Below are 15,380 nucleotides of genomic sequence, written 5' to 3' on the forward strand. Positions count from 1 at the left end.
TGAGAGATGAAAACTAGAGTGGAACAGAGCTTGGGGAGGGAAACAAGAGGAGAAGAGAGATCAAAGACGAGCTGGAGGTCATCGGCGTAATTATACACAGAGACCCCCAGCTCGAGAAGAGAGAAGACAAGGGGACGAATATAGAGATTGAAAAGAAGAGGAGAGAGGGAAGAGCCCTGCGGAACCCCACAGGAAACCGAACGAGGGGGAGCAGAGAAACCGGAAAGGTGAACTGCTTGCGTCCTGCCTTGAAGGAAGGACGCGATCCAAGACAGGGCGATGCCCTGAATGCCCGCTGTGCTGACACGGTCGAGAAGAGTGGTATGATCGACCGTGTCAAGCGCAGCGGACAAGTCGAGGAGAACCAGAGCTTGGGGGAAATTCAGATCAGCTTTCCCCTTAAGTTCATCCATGACCGCAAGCACCACTCCCTCAGTGGAGTGGCCAGGGCGGAAACCCGCTTGATGGGTGGCCAGAAGATGGTTCTCCTCGAGATAGGTGGACAAGCAGGATGTGACGTGGCTTTCAAGGATCTTCCCAAGATAGGGAAGCAAAGAGATAGGCCTAAAGTTAGATAAAAGAGAAGGATCCAGACTAGGTTTTTTAAGAATAGGGAGAACAATGGCAGATTTGAATGAAGAAGGAACAGAACCCAAAGTAAGAGAAGCATTGAGAAGAGCAAGAGGTGGGTCAGGGCAGCTGGTGTAGAGTACTCTGAGGATGCGTGCGGGAGCGCAATCTGCGGGAGAGCCAGACTTAACCTTAACAAGCAGGTCCAAAAAGAGCTGAGGGGAAATGAGTTGGAAGTGGTTAAGAGAAGAAAGGGGTGGAGGAAGAGAAGCAGAGAGTACCGGTTGAGGTACAGCAGGGATGTTGGCCTTAATGTTAGAGATCTTATCAATGAAATAGTCATTAAGTGAGGAGCATAGGGATTGAGATGGAAGAAGGGAAGTGCACGCACGATCGGAAAAGGCAAGGTTATGGACAAGTGAAAAAATTTCGCGAGATTTGTTGGCGGAGGAAGCAACTCTCTCAGTAAAGTATTTGGTCTTGGCCACTAAAATAGCTCTTTTATACTCATTAAGAAGGGTTTTATATTTAAGCCGGAGAGTGGGGCAGTAGTTCCGTCTCCACTGACGTTCCGAGCGCCTAAGATCAAGTTTTTGGGCTTTTAAGTCGCTGGTAAACCATTTGTGGGCGTCATAGGGACGGACCGATTTGACCTTCTTAAGCGGAGTGGCCTGATCGCAGGAGGAGAGAAGCCACATATTGATGGCATCAGCCTGATCATCCAGTGGCAGAGCAGTCAGGTCAGGAGCAGATAGGGCCAGAGAGGAGGAGAGAGCATTGATATCGATCTGGTTCCAACTACGAGCCAGGATGGTCTTAGGCAGAGGAGCCTTCTCGGCGGGACCCAGATGGATAGAGAAAGAGATCATGGAATGGTCCGACCAGACACAAGGGAGGACAGAGGTAGATGATATATTGCAGCGAGAGGACCAAATTTGATCGAGAATATGGCCCTGGGTGTGGGTGGGAACCAAGACATGAGAAAAGAAGTTAAGACACTGGAGTGTGGCAGTGAAATCTTTAGACGCTGAGTCCTCCCTGGGGTCGCCTGGCCAAAAGTTGAAGTCGCCGAGTAGCAACAGCGAAGAGTTGTTAACCACCAAAGTGGCCAGGAGATCCTGCAGGGTGGGCACAAAAAGCGGCATAGCTTGGGGGGGACGGTACAGAAGGACGACAGTGAGAGGTGAGGGAAGATTGAGGGAACGAGCCACCAGGTAGTCCACATTGGGTATTGGGGGATGATCAAGAAGTTGAAATTTTAAAGAGGAGCGGATAATCATAGCCACACCTCCACCAGCCTTGCCATCCGGGCGATCTGCACGGAGGGCATAGTAGGTGTCAGGTAAAATGGCCAAGAGATCAGGAAGAGAAGCAGAAGAAAACCAGGTTTCTGTAAGGAATAGAAAATCAGGAGAATCATTGTGAAGAAGAGTAGAAAGAGCGGTTTGGTTTTTGACCGCAGAACGAGTGTTAAGCAGAATAGCAGAAGCTGGGGGGGGGACCAGGAGGAGGGCAAGTAACCGAGGGTATGCCAAATGTAGGAAGGGTAGGACTGAGCACAGCAGGACGGGGACAGGAAGAAGGAAGAGCGTTGATACCTAAAGTGTCTAAACGGTGCAATAGGGAGGGAGAGAGAGGGGGGGCAGTGAAAAGAGCAGACAGTTGGACCGAAGTGTAGACTAAAGGCCGAGCAGGGTCTGTGGCCCCTGGTCCCGGCCCGTCGCGGACGGGCGCAGACGGGCTTAACTTAGGCGCAACTTCAGCACGCCGTCGTCGCGCCCGCTGCGCCAGCCCGCTGCGCCGCCGGGGCTGACTGGTCAAAATATAGGGACACATGAGGGGGCGTGGCAGGGGGGGGAGTGGCCAAACAGCTGCAGCGCTAACCCAGATCCGCCCAAGCTGGAGGACTCGCCCGTGCCTGCTCCGAGCAGCAGCCCGGCAGGAGGAGGCGATCAGCGGCCGGCGCTCTGGGGAGCGTGCAAAGGAGGGAGCAGCTAAAAGTAAGTAGCGCGAAAATCCAGGGCGCAGTTGCCGAGGAGCACAAGAATTAGTGCACCACCGGTCAGAGTAGCTTTAAAATGAAGCGTTGCTCCCGGCGAAGCCTCGGGAGATCTGTGGGTAGGATGAGAGTAGGCGCGATGTCCGCTAGGCGCCAAAAGTACTTGTCAGGGGGGGGAGTGGCCAAACAGCTGCAGCGCTAACCCAGATCCGCCCAAGATGGAGGACTCGCCCGTGCCTGCTCCGAGCAGCAGCCCGGCAGGAGGAGGCGATCAGCGGCCGGCGCTCTGGGGAGCGTGCAAAGGAGGGAGCAGCTAAAAGTAAGTAGCGCGAAAATCCAGGGCGCAGTTGCCGAGGAGCACAAGAATTAGTGCACCACCGGTCAGAGTAGCTTTAAAATGAAGCGTTGCTCCCGGCGAAGCCTCGGGAGATCTGTGGGTAGGATGAGAGTAGGCGCGATGTCCGCTAGGCGCCAAAAGTACGTGGCAGGGGGGGAGTGGCCAAACAGCTGCAGCGCTAACCCAGATCCGCCCAAGATGGAGGACTCGCCCGTGCCTGCTCCGAGCAGCAGCCCGGCAGGAGGAGGCGATCAGCGGCCGGCGCTCTGGGGAGCGTGCAAAGGAGGGAGCAGCTAAAAGTAAGTAGCGCGAAAATCCAGGGCGCAGTTGCCGAGGAGCACAAGAATTAGTGCACCACCGGTCAGAGTAGCTTTAAAATGAAGCGTTGCTCCCGGCGAAGCCTCGGGAGATCTGTGGGTAGGATGAGAGTAGGCGCGATGTCCGCTAGGCGCCAAAAGTACTTGTCAGGGGGGGAGTGGCCAAACAGCTGCAGCGCTAACCCAGATCCGCCCAAGATGGAGGACTCGCCCGTGCCTGCTCCGAGCAGCAGCCCGGCAGGAGGAGGCGATCAGCGGCCGGCGCTCTGGGGAGCGTGCAAAGGAGGGAGCAGCTAAAAGTAAGTAGCGCGAAAATCCAGGGCGCAGTTGCCGAGGAGCACAAGAATTAGTGCACCACCGGTCAGAGTAGCTTTAAAATGAAGCGTTGCTCCCGGCGAAGCCTCGGGAGATCTGTGGGTAGGATGATTCTAAACTTGAAGGGAACACTTGGAAGTTACGAATTTCTCAAACAATGATGGTCCTTTGCCTTGATACTTTCAAAGTGTCAATTTTACATGGCAGGAACACCATTCATGCCTCTGCTTTCGGGGACTGTCTAAGGAATAAAATGTGATTAATTGACTGAGCGGAAGCAGAACGGACCCTAGATATTTGAACAGGTTGTGATTCTACGGCACATTCTCAGGAAACTCTTCTGGAATAAATCTCACACCGATTCACTCTTTATCTTTCAATGACCCCTAGAACACTTTTCTTATAAATAGAGCTCTCTTCAATAGTATGACGTTCTAGAAGACATAGGATACAGAATGCACTCATATAGATGACTGCGGTAATGTTGCATACCTTTGGCAGATAAGCAATCTTTAGCTTGGATGAGCACAAGAACACGAGAGTACACTCACGAGGGGGGTAAAGATGAAAGATTGGGTCGATTGCAAACCCATACCATCAAAGGTTAGGGACACTACAAATATGACCTTGAGATAGTCACTGGTGGGACCACTTCTGCACTGGAGGTATTGCCTGTGCTTTCATGCGTCAGGGGTAACTCTTATTAATTTCAGGTTGGCTTGGAAGGTATATTCCCAATCCACAGCTGTAATACTGTGCCTGGAGTGGTAAAAGACTTTTGTAATTTTTCAGCTCAGCACGGATAGCACTAGCTGATACTATGTATGCTTAAAGACTTTGCTGTAAAAATAGTAAAAGACGTTGTTGCTTTTCAGTTTGGTGTGAACAGCAGTGTGCTAATCCTAGGACTAAAAGCTTTGCTAGAAAAGCAAACATTTGAGGTGAGCAGATTCAGAGTGTCGCTGGTGTTCTATATATGAGTTGCACTCAGCCTTAACGTGGGAGCTACCAGAGTTCCTAGCTTTCTTTTTTTGAATAATTTATGTGGCACTCTAAGCCTTAAAGGGTATTGTTTTGATTTATTGTGCCTTTACTTAAGCCCGAATACCTCCGATTTACTTGACATTCTTTTTCTTTTTAGCAAGTACAGCCAGATCTCACTATCTGTTGTCCCTACCATTAGATAAAAGTACTGCTTCTTAATCACAAGGAGGCCATCATCATCATATATCAATACTGGTCTAGAGTTTCTTGTCTTCCTTGCAGGTCAGACTGGACTATTTCGAATGGAACAGGACGAAGGTTGATTTGTATGCAGTTGGACCCCTTTTGTAATTGCATAGAGTAACTAAAAACAAGGATATGGAATTTGTTCAGTGGAATTACCTGTGGTTCAAATTAATTGAAAAATGTACATCCATCATTTAGATGATACACCCAGGGCCACTTCAGCAAAGGATCTTCTCTAATGTACACCAATAGTTAAAGAAAAAATAAATCAGTAGAACTCTGCAGACAAAACTGCCTCAGTGCTGCTCCTACAGAATAGTTACAAGCAACTCCAAGATGACCAGCGCAAAGAAACTAAATCCCAACTGAACGGATTCTGCGGTAATAAAATGAATTCTCAGAAGGGACCATGATAGGGGATGCCAGACGTGACTTGATAGCACCAGTCATGCCTGATAGTCTGAGGAAGAAGTCATAGGAAGTCCACATGCTGCACAACAGACGGTGCAGGGAGACTTAAATGTGAATGGAAACGTAACCCTTCAACACCTTAAATGGCCATTACGTGAATTAATCGTTAACAGGGGAGGCAGACTTACAGTGGTCCACAAAAAGCGTTCATGTATGCCCTTTAAATTTAATAACGGGAGGGATGCGACCTGATGCTAAACACATGTGGGACACATAGTCACTCATGAAATAAAATAATTGAAAGGTACTGTGGCTCTGGTCACTGAAGAATGGTCACAAACCCTACTTGAGTGGGCATAGAGTGGGCTGGAGAGAATCCACGTCCAGACCTGAAGAATCACTGCCATCAACACCATGGGCTGATACTGAATGGAAGTCTGCAGCGAGCTACTAAAGAGGCCCACAAGGGAATGAGGTCAGGCCCCAGGTACTTTCTGAGCAAATCTCCTCCCCAAGGAAGCAGGAAGTCTGCAAGAGGGTGGTTTCTGTTCCATAACTTGCACCACTTTTGAGCCAAGGCAGATAACGAGCTTCCGAATTTTCTTGCAAAAAATGGTTGGAGCCAGGCACAACAATGAAAGACCATACATGATGATGTTTTTTTTTATTAGCAAAGGCTCACTGTCAATAAGCTGCATGATGAGAGAAGCAGTCAGAACTACACTACCAAATCAAGGCTGGGAGAGGAACCACGCTATGTATATGAGAAGGGTGTTGCACAAGTTGAGAATCACAAACAAAAGCACCCATGACAATTGTGTGGGGGTCCCAGCCATCTTCGTGGTTAGTCAAAAAGGATGAAAATCATACCAGAAGGCAACACCCCTACAGGAGCAGAGTAAAGGTGGCCCTCTTCCTGGTAAAAAGCAATGCTGAACACCACAAACATAATACACAGGATCCAAATGGAATTGCACCTTCAGAAGGTCCCCAAGAACCCACACCCCACAGAATATTTGTGTGGAAAATCAAATAATGCAACAGGCCTAAGGAAGGGGCAAGAGAGCCAAGATGTTAATGAGCAAGAAGTCTAACCGGACGTGGACAGTCAGTCCCATAGAGACATAGTAACCAAATGGGGATTGAGATCCTACCCCAAAAGTGCCGAGTTATAGATCATAGAGTGCATCTCAACTGATATTTAGCACCCAGATTAGTCAACGACAAAATCGATCTGGCCAGAGGTAAAACCTCAGGCACTTACCAGGACCCATAAAAAATGCAAAGGGTGAGAGTGTAATCTGAAATCTTATTTCACCAAGCTAGGCCTGTATCTGAAAGCTGGATCGCGGTGGTTGGCGGCCCTAGTTCTGTCCTGGGTGCGGGCGCGATGCCCTACTGGGCACGCCCCATTGCGCGACTGCTATAGGAGACAGACTTCGGGAGGAAGAGGGCACATCTCAGCACCGGTGAGGCATATCAAGCGCCTGCCCTAAAATAAAAACTATTGAGTAGCTCTGGCATAGCAGCCCCATTCAGACACCTGGCCCTGGGAGTGTCGTGGCTAGACAGGCCGATTAGGCCTAACACATACTGCTGGTGCACTGTGGGCTGTGTATTTAAGGCCCTTAAATCTACTGAATAACCAGGGAGCACAGGGAACTAGATACGGGCGCTTTTACATGGGGCAGAATCGAGTTGGCAGAGGGCACACATTAATGAAAGAACCCTGCAAACCGGGTGAGTACCGCGCTAAGACTGCAGCGACAAGAAAGCAGAGGTTAACCACCTGGGAGCTCTGAGACCTTGGCACTATGGGGAAATCAGATAGGCAGTAAGCACGCCTAACGTTTGAAACACTGAAACCTACTAAAACTCAACAACATGCACTCTCAGACTCTGAGCAGGAGCCTCCATCCCAGGGAGCCCCGGCATTCAAAAATAATCTAATAGCCATGCAGAAAGTCTGCAATGAATAGATGGCAGAATGGATGCGCTCAACCTGCACATGGACCACATGGCGGATAAACTAGATAAGCAGGGTGCCAGACTGGGGAAAGCTGAGCAGCGTATCTCAATTGCAGAAGATGGCCTACAAACTGCCACCACAAAATGTTTAGACTTGGAGAAGGTACTAGCTGTAATTCAAGCCAAAAATGAGGATTTAGAAGAGCGCTCCTGCCGAAATAATCTTCGGACTACCAGAGTCTACCAATACCGGGAGATTGAAGCTGAACATTGAAAATATGCTGAGAGCGCTATTTGCTTCTGAACATTTGTTCCGCAGTCCTGATAGTGGAGAGAGTGCATAGATCACTAGAGGCGCAACCTGTACCAGGAGCACCTTCATGCACAATTATTGGCAAGCTACTAAATTACCAGGATCAGGATGCAGTGCTTCGCCTAGCTATGGAGAAGCAAACCATAAACTACCACGGAAACCACAATGCTTTTTATACTGATTTCACAGCAGCGGTTCAAGCAGCGCATAAAGACTTTCTTCAAGTAAAAAAGAAACTTTAAACTGAACATATTCAGTACACCATACTGTATCTAGCCTGGCTGCGCATAGAGGCTGGTGTCAAAAATAAGATCTTCACTTCGCCAAAAATGGCCATAAACCACATTAAATCATTGTTAAAGAGCCGGAGAGAACAACCTGAAATGATGGCGAACGTGCAGCACGACAAATGAGTACTAGGCCGGCGAACCTATATGAACAACTGGCGAGAGCAGGTAGCTGCCATGTGGCGGCAAACTCTCTGTGGCAATAACTGTCCCCGCTTTGAGAGACACTAGGTGGCTGGACTTTGGACTGCAAGGCTGCTGGTTTGTTGTAGATGCTGTCTGTAAATGATAGGTATCTACTGGTTTACCCCAAGTGAATTTCATAGTTCCTATGTTATTGTGATCCCCATATATATGGTAATGAGTTGTCCCATATTAACTGCACTATTCTAATGCAGTCTAAATGGTGAAGTTCGGCCACCCCCAACCATCGGAAGGGGTTACCTGCATCTAGTGACCCTGAAAGGCTATACCGCTAGGATTGATATTTAAACCTGTTTTTTTATTTTTATGTTTGTTTGGGATGGCTTTAGCAAGATCTGGGTGCTGAAGTTGGGGGGGGGTAACAATTGTTTGTTCAACGTTGCAGACACAGTGCATATTACGATGAGTGCAGAGTACATTGCTGTTCACTGGTATTTGCCCACTGCTTCGCTGGATATGTAAGAATACTCACCTGAAATGGCGCACCCCATGGGCCTAGTTAAAATGTTAACATGGAATGTGAGGTGTCTTAATAATCCCCAAAACACGAGACAGGTACGGCCGTACCTTGGTTGCCATGGTGTGAAAATAGCACTGCTGCAAGAAACACCTCACAAAATTGACAGAACACAACATAGGGGCTAAATGGGCAGTGGTGGTGAGGGTAGCCTTGTCGTACTCATCCTATTCTAGGGGTGTGTTGTTACTATTAAAGAAGGAGACGCCATTCAACCTCCTACACTCAGAAACCGACACACAAAGAAGGTTCTTGTTGGTACAGGGTTGTTTCGGGGGCACGAAGGTGAGATCATCAAAGTCTATGTCACTAAGATTGACGACCCCGCATTCTACAGCAAGATATAGGAACACCTAGAAGCCCAGACCCCCTCAGTGATAATATGAGATGGAGATTTTAACATATACCTTGAACCCCTCCTATATCGTTCAGCCACAACAGAATGGCACGGGAAGCCAGCGACCCGAACAGTTAGCAAAATTATGGAAGCTGTAGGGTTGGAAGATGTGTGGAGATCCAGTATACGGACTCCAGGGAGAGGAGGTATGTCTCTTCAGTGCACAACACATGGTCTAGCGTGGATTGTCGGCTATTCCCAAGGGAAATTAACACATGGATAATAGGAGTGACCCATTTGGCTAGAAAATTATCTGATCATGCCCCTGTTTTGCTGGAACTTGCTATACCTACACATGTTCACCCACCGTATCAATAAAAGCTTCAGCCCACTTCATTATTAGACCTGGTGTTTAAAGAAAGCATAGGTATTGCAATTGCACACATTTTTGAGTGCATAGGAGTACAAGCAGGTATCGTAAATTTGCTCTGCAATAAACTACAAAAAAATAGAGGGTACCGTACAAACACTAGATAGAAGCTACAAACCTTTCCCCACCCCGACCACACTAGCTCAAATACAAGATTTGCTTACAGAATACACTGACATAGCAGAGCAGGAAGTGTGTCATATGTCCAGAAGATGGAAAGAGAGATCATATGGGAAGGATGGAAGACCAGGGCATACTCTAGCCTCTAAAATACCAGAACCTAAAACGCAGGCAGACATCGTAGAGATCGTAGACCAGAACGGTGTTCAATGTTACACTACGATAGGTTTTCTATCAACATTTATGGACTTCTACACTGGTCTATATGGGCAACGACACACTGCTTCTGAAACAGAAAAACTCAATACCTGGACGCGGTGGCCTTGGGATGGCTATCTCTGGGCCAGAGAGAATATCTGACACAGCCAATAGCACAAGAGGATGTGAAAGAGGCCATAAGTGCCTTGCCAAATGGAAAGGTGGCAGGGGAGGATGGGCTCCCCTGCGAAGTTTACAAAACCTATACAGATTGCCTGACCCCACACTTGCAATGTACGCAGATGCATCCGAAAGGAACATGAAACTCCCCCCACCCTCCGCGAAGCCCTTATAGTCACACTTTTGAAGCTAGATAGGTGTGAACCATACAGACGGCTATCCCTTACAAATATAGACACCAACTTCCTGGCCAAAAATATTGCTACCAGCTTGAAGCCTCTCTTACCCAATCTGGTCCCACCGGATCAATCGGGGTTTGTACCAGAGCGTTCAACATTTCACAAGCTGCGAACACTTTGCAGTATTGCATAAACTTGACCCAGAGATGAAGGCTCCGGTGGGGTTGCTAGACGCCACCAAAGCCGTCAACTCTATTCAGTGACGGTATATGTTCACTGTATGGCATCGCATGGGAATGCCGCAAGCATTTCTGAGGTAGGTATGACTATTGTACACTGACCCAATAGCAAAGATACAAATCAATATTTATGGCCCAGTTCAAATTCCCTGGGGCACTAGGCAAGGCTGCCCATTATGGTAGATGCTATTCTCCCTTGCTCCGGAGCTACTGGCTTGTATAATTCGGCAGAGACATGCATCAGCTGCACTGAGGTTCAGACAACGCCCACTTGCCATCTCCCTGTGTACGTATGATATGTTGCTATGCGTACGTGACCCTGGGACATATCTGGCACCACTTATATAGGAGTATGTGCAAATTGAAAGCTATTCAGGCCTCAGCATTAACTGGGATAAGTCCACAATATACAACCTCACGCAAAGTTCTGCCCCACATGAAATGGAATTCCCCCTTGCAGGGGATACTGAACCCAGTCTGGGCATTTGGATACACAGGGACCCGGAGGGAGTGGTTCGCATGATCTACGGATGTGCAATTGCGAAACTGACTGACAATTGATCCGGTGGATACGGCTACCGCTATCACTGGCTGACCGTATAGCAATAATGAAAATGTCCGTAATGCCAAAATGTTTATATATGTTTGTGAATATACCTATAGTATTGCCCAGTGCGATTCTTAAGACCCTCAAAACATGCATGTTAACACTGGCATGGGCTAGCAAGCAACCTAGATACAGTTGGGATGCACTGACGAAACCATATGAGAGGGGCGGGCTTGGTACCCCTAATATGCAGTTATATTACCTCTGTGCACAAGCACAGTTTGCACATTACTGATACTTCCAAATGCACTACTTGCTGCACTTAGCAGTAGAGACCGTTGATGCACATCCCATTGCCCTCACAGCCATTTTACTACCTACCCGGGCTGCGATCACACAGCTAGAGATCAATAATTTACACAGTACCTCAAAGGCCTGGCATGGGTTGAGTGCTAGGGCAGGTAGACCCTCTATGCACTGGCTATGCCCTTGGCTGCTCACCCAAATACCTCCGTCACACAAAAATCCAGGGCAATGGAAATATTGAAGACAGCAGGGTGACCACATTAGGGAACCCTATACTCTGATGGACAGTTCTTGACGTTAGACGCACTCACTGCTACTGCGCTACTAGTGTTTGTATACAACAGTCTCCGAACGGCTGTAAGGTCATTATACCCCAAGTTTCTGGAAAAGCCAGATATGCTGAAAGCACTGCAGGCACTGCTAACATGCAGCTAATGCAAGGGCCTCATAACCCAATTGTACAACACATCTCTCAGGGAAAACCCAGAAAACAAAACAGCTGCTCTCGATAGGTGGAATGCAATACTGGATATGCCAGTGACTCAGGAGAACTGGGAGACATGCTGCACACTTACAGGGCACCTCACAGCTAACTGTAACCTTAGGATAATTCACTTCAAGTATTTGCAACAAATATATTACATGCCTCTCCAACTGCACAGGTATGGGCTCTGCGACAGCTCCCGGTGTGGGAGATGCGGAGGGGCAGATGCAGACTTGATACACCTGGCCTGGAGCTGTAGCCTAGTTTATAAATTCTGGACACAGGTGGCACACATGTTGTCAAAAATGGTAATGGAGGAGATGATGTGTTCTCCGCAGCTATGTCTACTGGGGCTGGGCACATCGCTACAACTATGTAACCACAAATTAGTGGCAATCACCACGTTGCTAGCTAAAAGACTGGTGGCAAAACACTGAGGAGGAAAAACAGTTCCTAAGGTGGATCAATGGCTGAAAGATGTCTATTGCAAAGACCAGTTAGACACCTATGCGGAAGAACTACCAGTTACATCTAGACCCAAGGACATTTGGGGACCAGTAATAACGTATTTATTAGAATACACTGATATGAGACAACTGATGTAATAAGGAAGGCTGTCCAGTAAAGCTGTGTGGCGTTGAGAACACATTACAGTTGGGGGAATCTGTGGGCAGCATTCTCTGCTGTACGGATAATAATGCTACTCTTTGGGATGTGTTCTCTAATGAACTGCACTGTTTGTTTTTACGTTATTCTTTTTTTCTACATTCATTGTTTGTAAGTGAATGAAAAAAATGCAATAAAAGGAAAATATAAAAACAAAACACCTCAGGTGCAATGTTGTTGGATCCTGCACCTTGTTCGGACTACTCAAGCTTTCAAGCTAAGCACGGCCTGTAAACCATTTTGAATATTACATGCAAAAACAACAACAAATTTGACAGTTAACGTATTTCTCCAACACTATGTCTACTACAATAAGGAGCAACCACATGTTCTATGAATGGAAGCTTCTGAACACTTACATTTTCAGGGGAACAAGGTAGTCTCAGGTAGTTTTCAAAATCCTGGGAGATTAGGCAGTAAACAGATTTATCAGGGAAATTAGACACTGGTTCCTGGAATAGATACAATTTTATCCCAATATAAAATAGCACATACACACCCCCACACACACACACACACCCCACCTACCCACCCACCCAGTCCCCCCTCCTCAGAAAATGAATCAAGGTATATATTCCATAGGGTTAAACACAGTAATTTCATAGGGATAAACCACCTAATTGAACACTAATCTGGAGCAGGCTGACACTTAACTTTAATTTCATTTTACTTGAGCACCAATCAACATCATGACATCCTTGAGTGGAACAACGAAAGAGAATTGTGGTGCTTAAAAACAGAGATTCTATATATATCCCAATAGAATAAGCATCCCATGCAATCATATAGCAAACGCTATAGTTATTCCCCGAGCTGGCACTCCTTAAAGCGGAGATTGCAATCAAGTTATTTTCCTTAGCTCCTTAAAGCGGAGACAGCAATCAAGCTATTTTCCTTAACTGTGTCCAGTCCAAGTCACTCAGAAAAGACCCAGCCAATGTGGGATAATTCCAATGTAGGGGTTAGCAACTATTTCCAAAAGGTAGACCTCCCTAAATAAAAAAAGAAACACAGGCTTCTTCAGGACAAAAAACAAATTAGCGCGATCCATATATGGCTGAAGTTTAGTTGACCAAATATTGTACCCAAACAGCGTCAGAGACCGCAACGGTTCACAATTTAAAGGTGAAATTGAAAGCCCATAATAAAGGTATTGGGTTTTCCAAATCGTTCCAAAGTCAGTATTCACTAATCCAGAAATAACCTGAGAGAGAAACTAATATAACATGGAGAGTACTCCCGGAAAAAAGGCATGTAGATATATGGATCAAGCTAATTGTTTTTTTGACCTGAAGAAGTCAGGTGGATGGCGATTACTTATATCCCTGAACATTCTAACTTAGTCACTGTTACTGTGCGTAACTCAGCGGCTTTTTGTCTGAAATCTTCAGTGATTGGTCTGTTTGAATGTCATTCGCATTTTGCTTCCGCCCACCACGGCTTACAGCATTGGGCACAGTTTAGTCTACTTCAGCCCTTGGCTCGCTTTACTGTGAGTGATGGTATCTTGTTCATGTGCAAACCCTATACAAAGGTAATCCATGTCGGTGACAGAGCAGGTTGGCCAATCTCTGCTTTAATTTTATGGGGTTTTTGTATTTATTTTTCTGATGGCTCATTTTTATTTACTTTATTTAAACATATGCACGCCACGTTCAAATGTAGCCTTTTTTCCCCTTAATTGTATCACTCATCCCACTTTGATGTCTACTGCATAGGTTTGAAAAACAAAAATCTTTAGATTTGGCGAGACGCTTTGGCTTTGCACCTTAAATTGTTTTATGCACAGAAACTAAAAATATTATTATAAGTATTGAAAAGAAAACTGGTCTTATGAACACCTCAGTATTGCAGTGCACACAGTTCCCATGAAACATTTACAGTTCAACTGACAGTGGTAGATTATTAGAAGTTCAAAAACATGTAAACTTAGTGCACACCGAACAACAATACTAGAATTAACAGTATGTCTTGGCAAAGGTGCTCAAACTTCCAGAAAAGAAAATTAATAATTCCCAGATTAAAAAATGGCAGAGAGAAGCAAATAAGAGAAGGGGCAGAATTAACAGAGCACCAGGTAAAAAAACAGCAGACCGGTACTATACCAGTAAAACGCAAACTCAATGACTCTAGAAAGGAGATGTGCAATACATTGTTAAAACTATTGAGGTCAATACCAGAGCAACATGTGGACTCAAGATTCTAAACGAATCCGTAGATAATTTCCGTAGCTCATATCCTATGAAGGCATTTAAAGTTGCTCAATGAAATTTAGGAAAATATAGTGTGGCTGTTTAATAAATTACAATTCCTAACATTGATTTAGAAGATATACTCTCAAAAACGCTAACAACGGATAGTTCAGAAATATTGTCCTGAACATAGAAATCTGGTAGGTAACTGATGTTAAAGAAATCTTTCAAATTAGGAAACCCCATCCAACTCATCTGCCGCTTATTTTGAGCTCCATTATCGCCAGACGGAAGCTGTGCTATCATTAAAAGAGGTCCTTTCATGCCACATGTAAAATTTTAAAATTCATGTAGGAAAAAATGCTCCCAAGTTGAAGATACTATGGAAGAATACAAAGAATGCACGTCTATAAAAAGATAAACCACTACTTCTCTCAAACAAAGTCAATTTTTCATACAAGCTGGTCATTTTTAAAATACGACTTGAAGCAAAAAATCAGGTAGGTCTGGAGAGAAAATTCAGTACAAGACATCATAAGCGAGTAACTGTTACCAGGAATAAATGCAGCATAAAACCGAAGAATAACAAAGCTAGACTGAATTACCTGTAGATCGGTGGGTTGGCTGTATCCAGGAATGGAGGCCGATGGTGTTTGGTTCATAATGTGTTCACTCACAAGATGGAGAGGCATTTCGGGTTCTTCTTTTTCACCTTTTATTATTGGACGGTAGGTTCCCCCGGAGAGTAAGGAAAAGTCATCAGAATCAAGGATACCAAATACCTGGATCCAAATAAAACAATAATAGTAACTGAAACAATGGTTTTGAACTATGCTTCCAAAGTCAGTCCTTTTTTCTGAGAAACAAAATGTTTGAAAGAAACCATATTTCTAACTTTCATAATTTCTAACTGAAGTTAACCAATGGCTGCTATAAAAGACAATGTTCTGCTTGTCTTTTGAAGACATTTTTTAAATGTATTATTCTGGCAGAAGTAGCGTCAGAGACTAAATGTTGATTAACATAGAACTTAT

At 45.8% G+C, this 15,380-nt stretch overlaps 1 protein-coding gene across 3 annotated transcripts in view; it reads right to left on the reverse strand.

The window, feature by feature from the left end:
* CEP170B (centrosomal protein 170B) overlaps nt 1-15,380 on the reverse strand; it is a 318,645-nt gene that overhangs the window by 66,343 nt on the left and 236,922 nt on the right. For all 3 annotated transcript variants that reach the window (XM_085626239.1, XM_085626237.1, XM_085626238.1), the window contains exon 10: nt 14,952-15,128. In XM_085626239.1, coding sequence (XP_085482365.1) covers nt 14,952-15,128 — 177 coding nt within the window. The remainder of the gene's footprint in view (nt 1-14,951; nt 15,129-15,380) is intronic.

The sequence above is a fragment of the Triturus cristatus genome, chromosome 9, assembly GCF_964204655.1.
Source record: "Triturus cristatus chromosome 9, aTriCri1.1, whole genome shotgun sequence".
Lineage (NCBI taxonomy): Eukaryota > Metazoa > Chordata > Amphibia > Caudata > Salamandridae > Triturus > Triturus cristatus.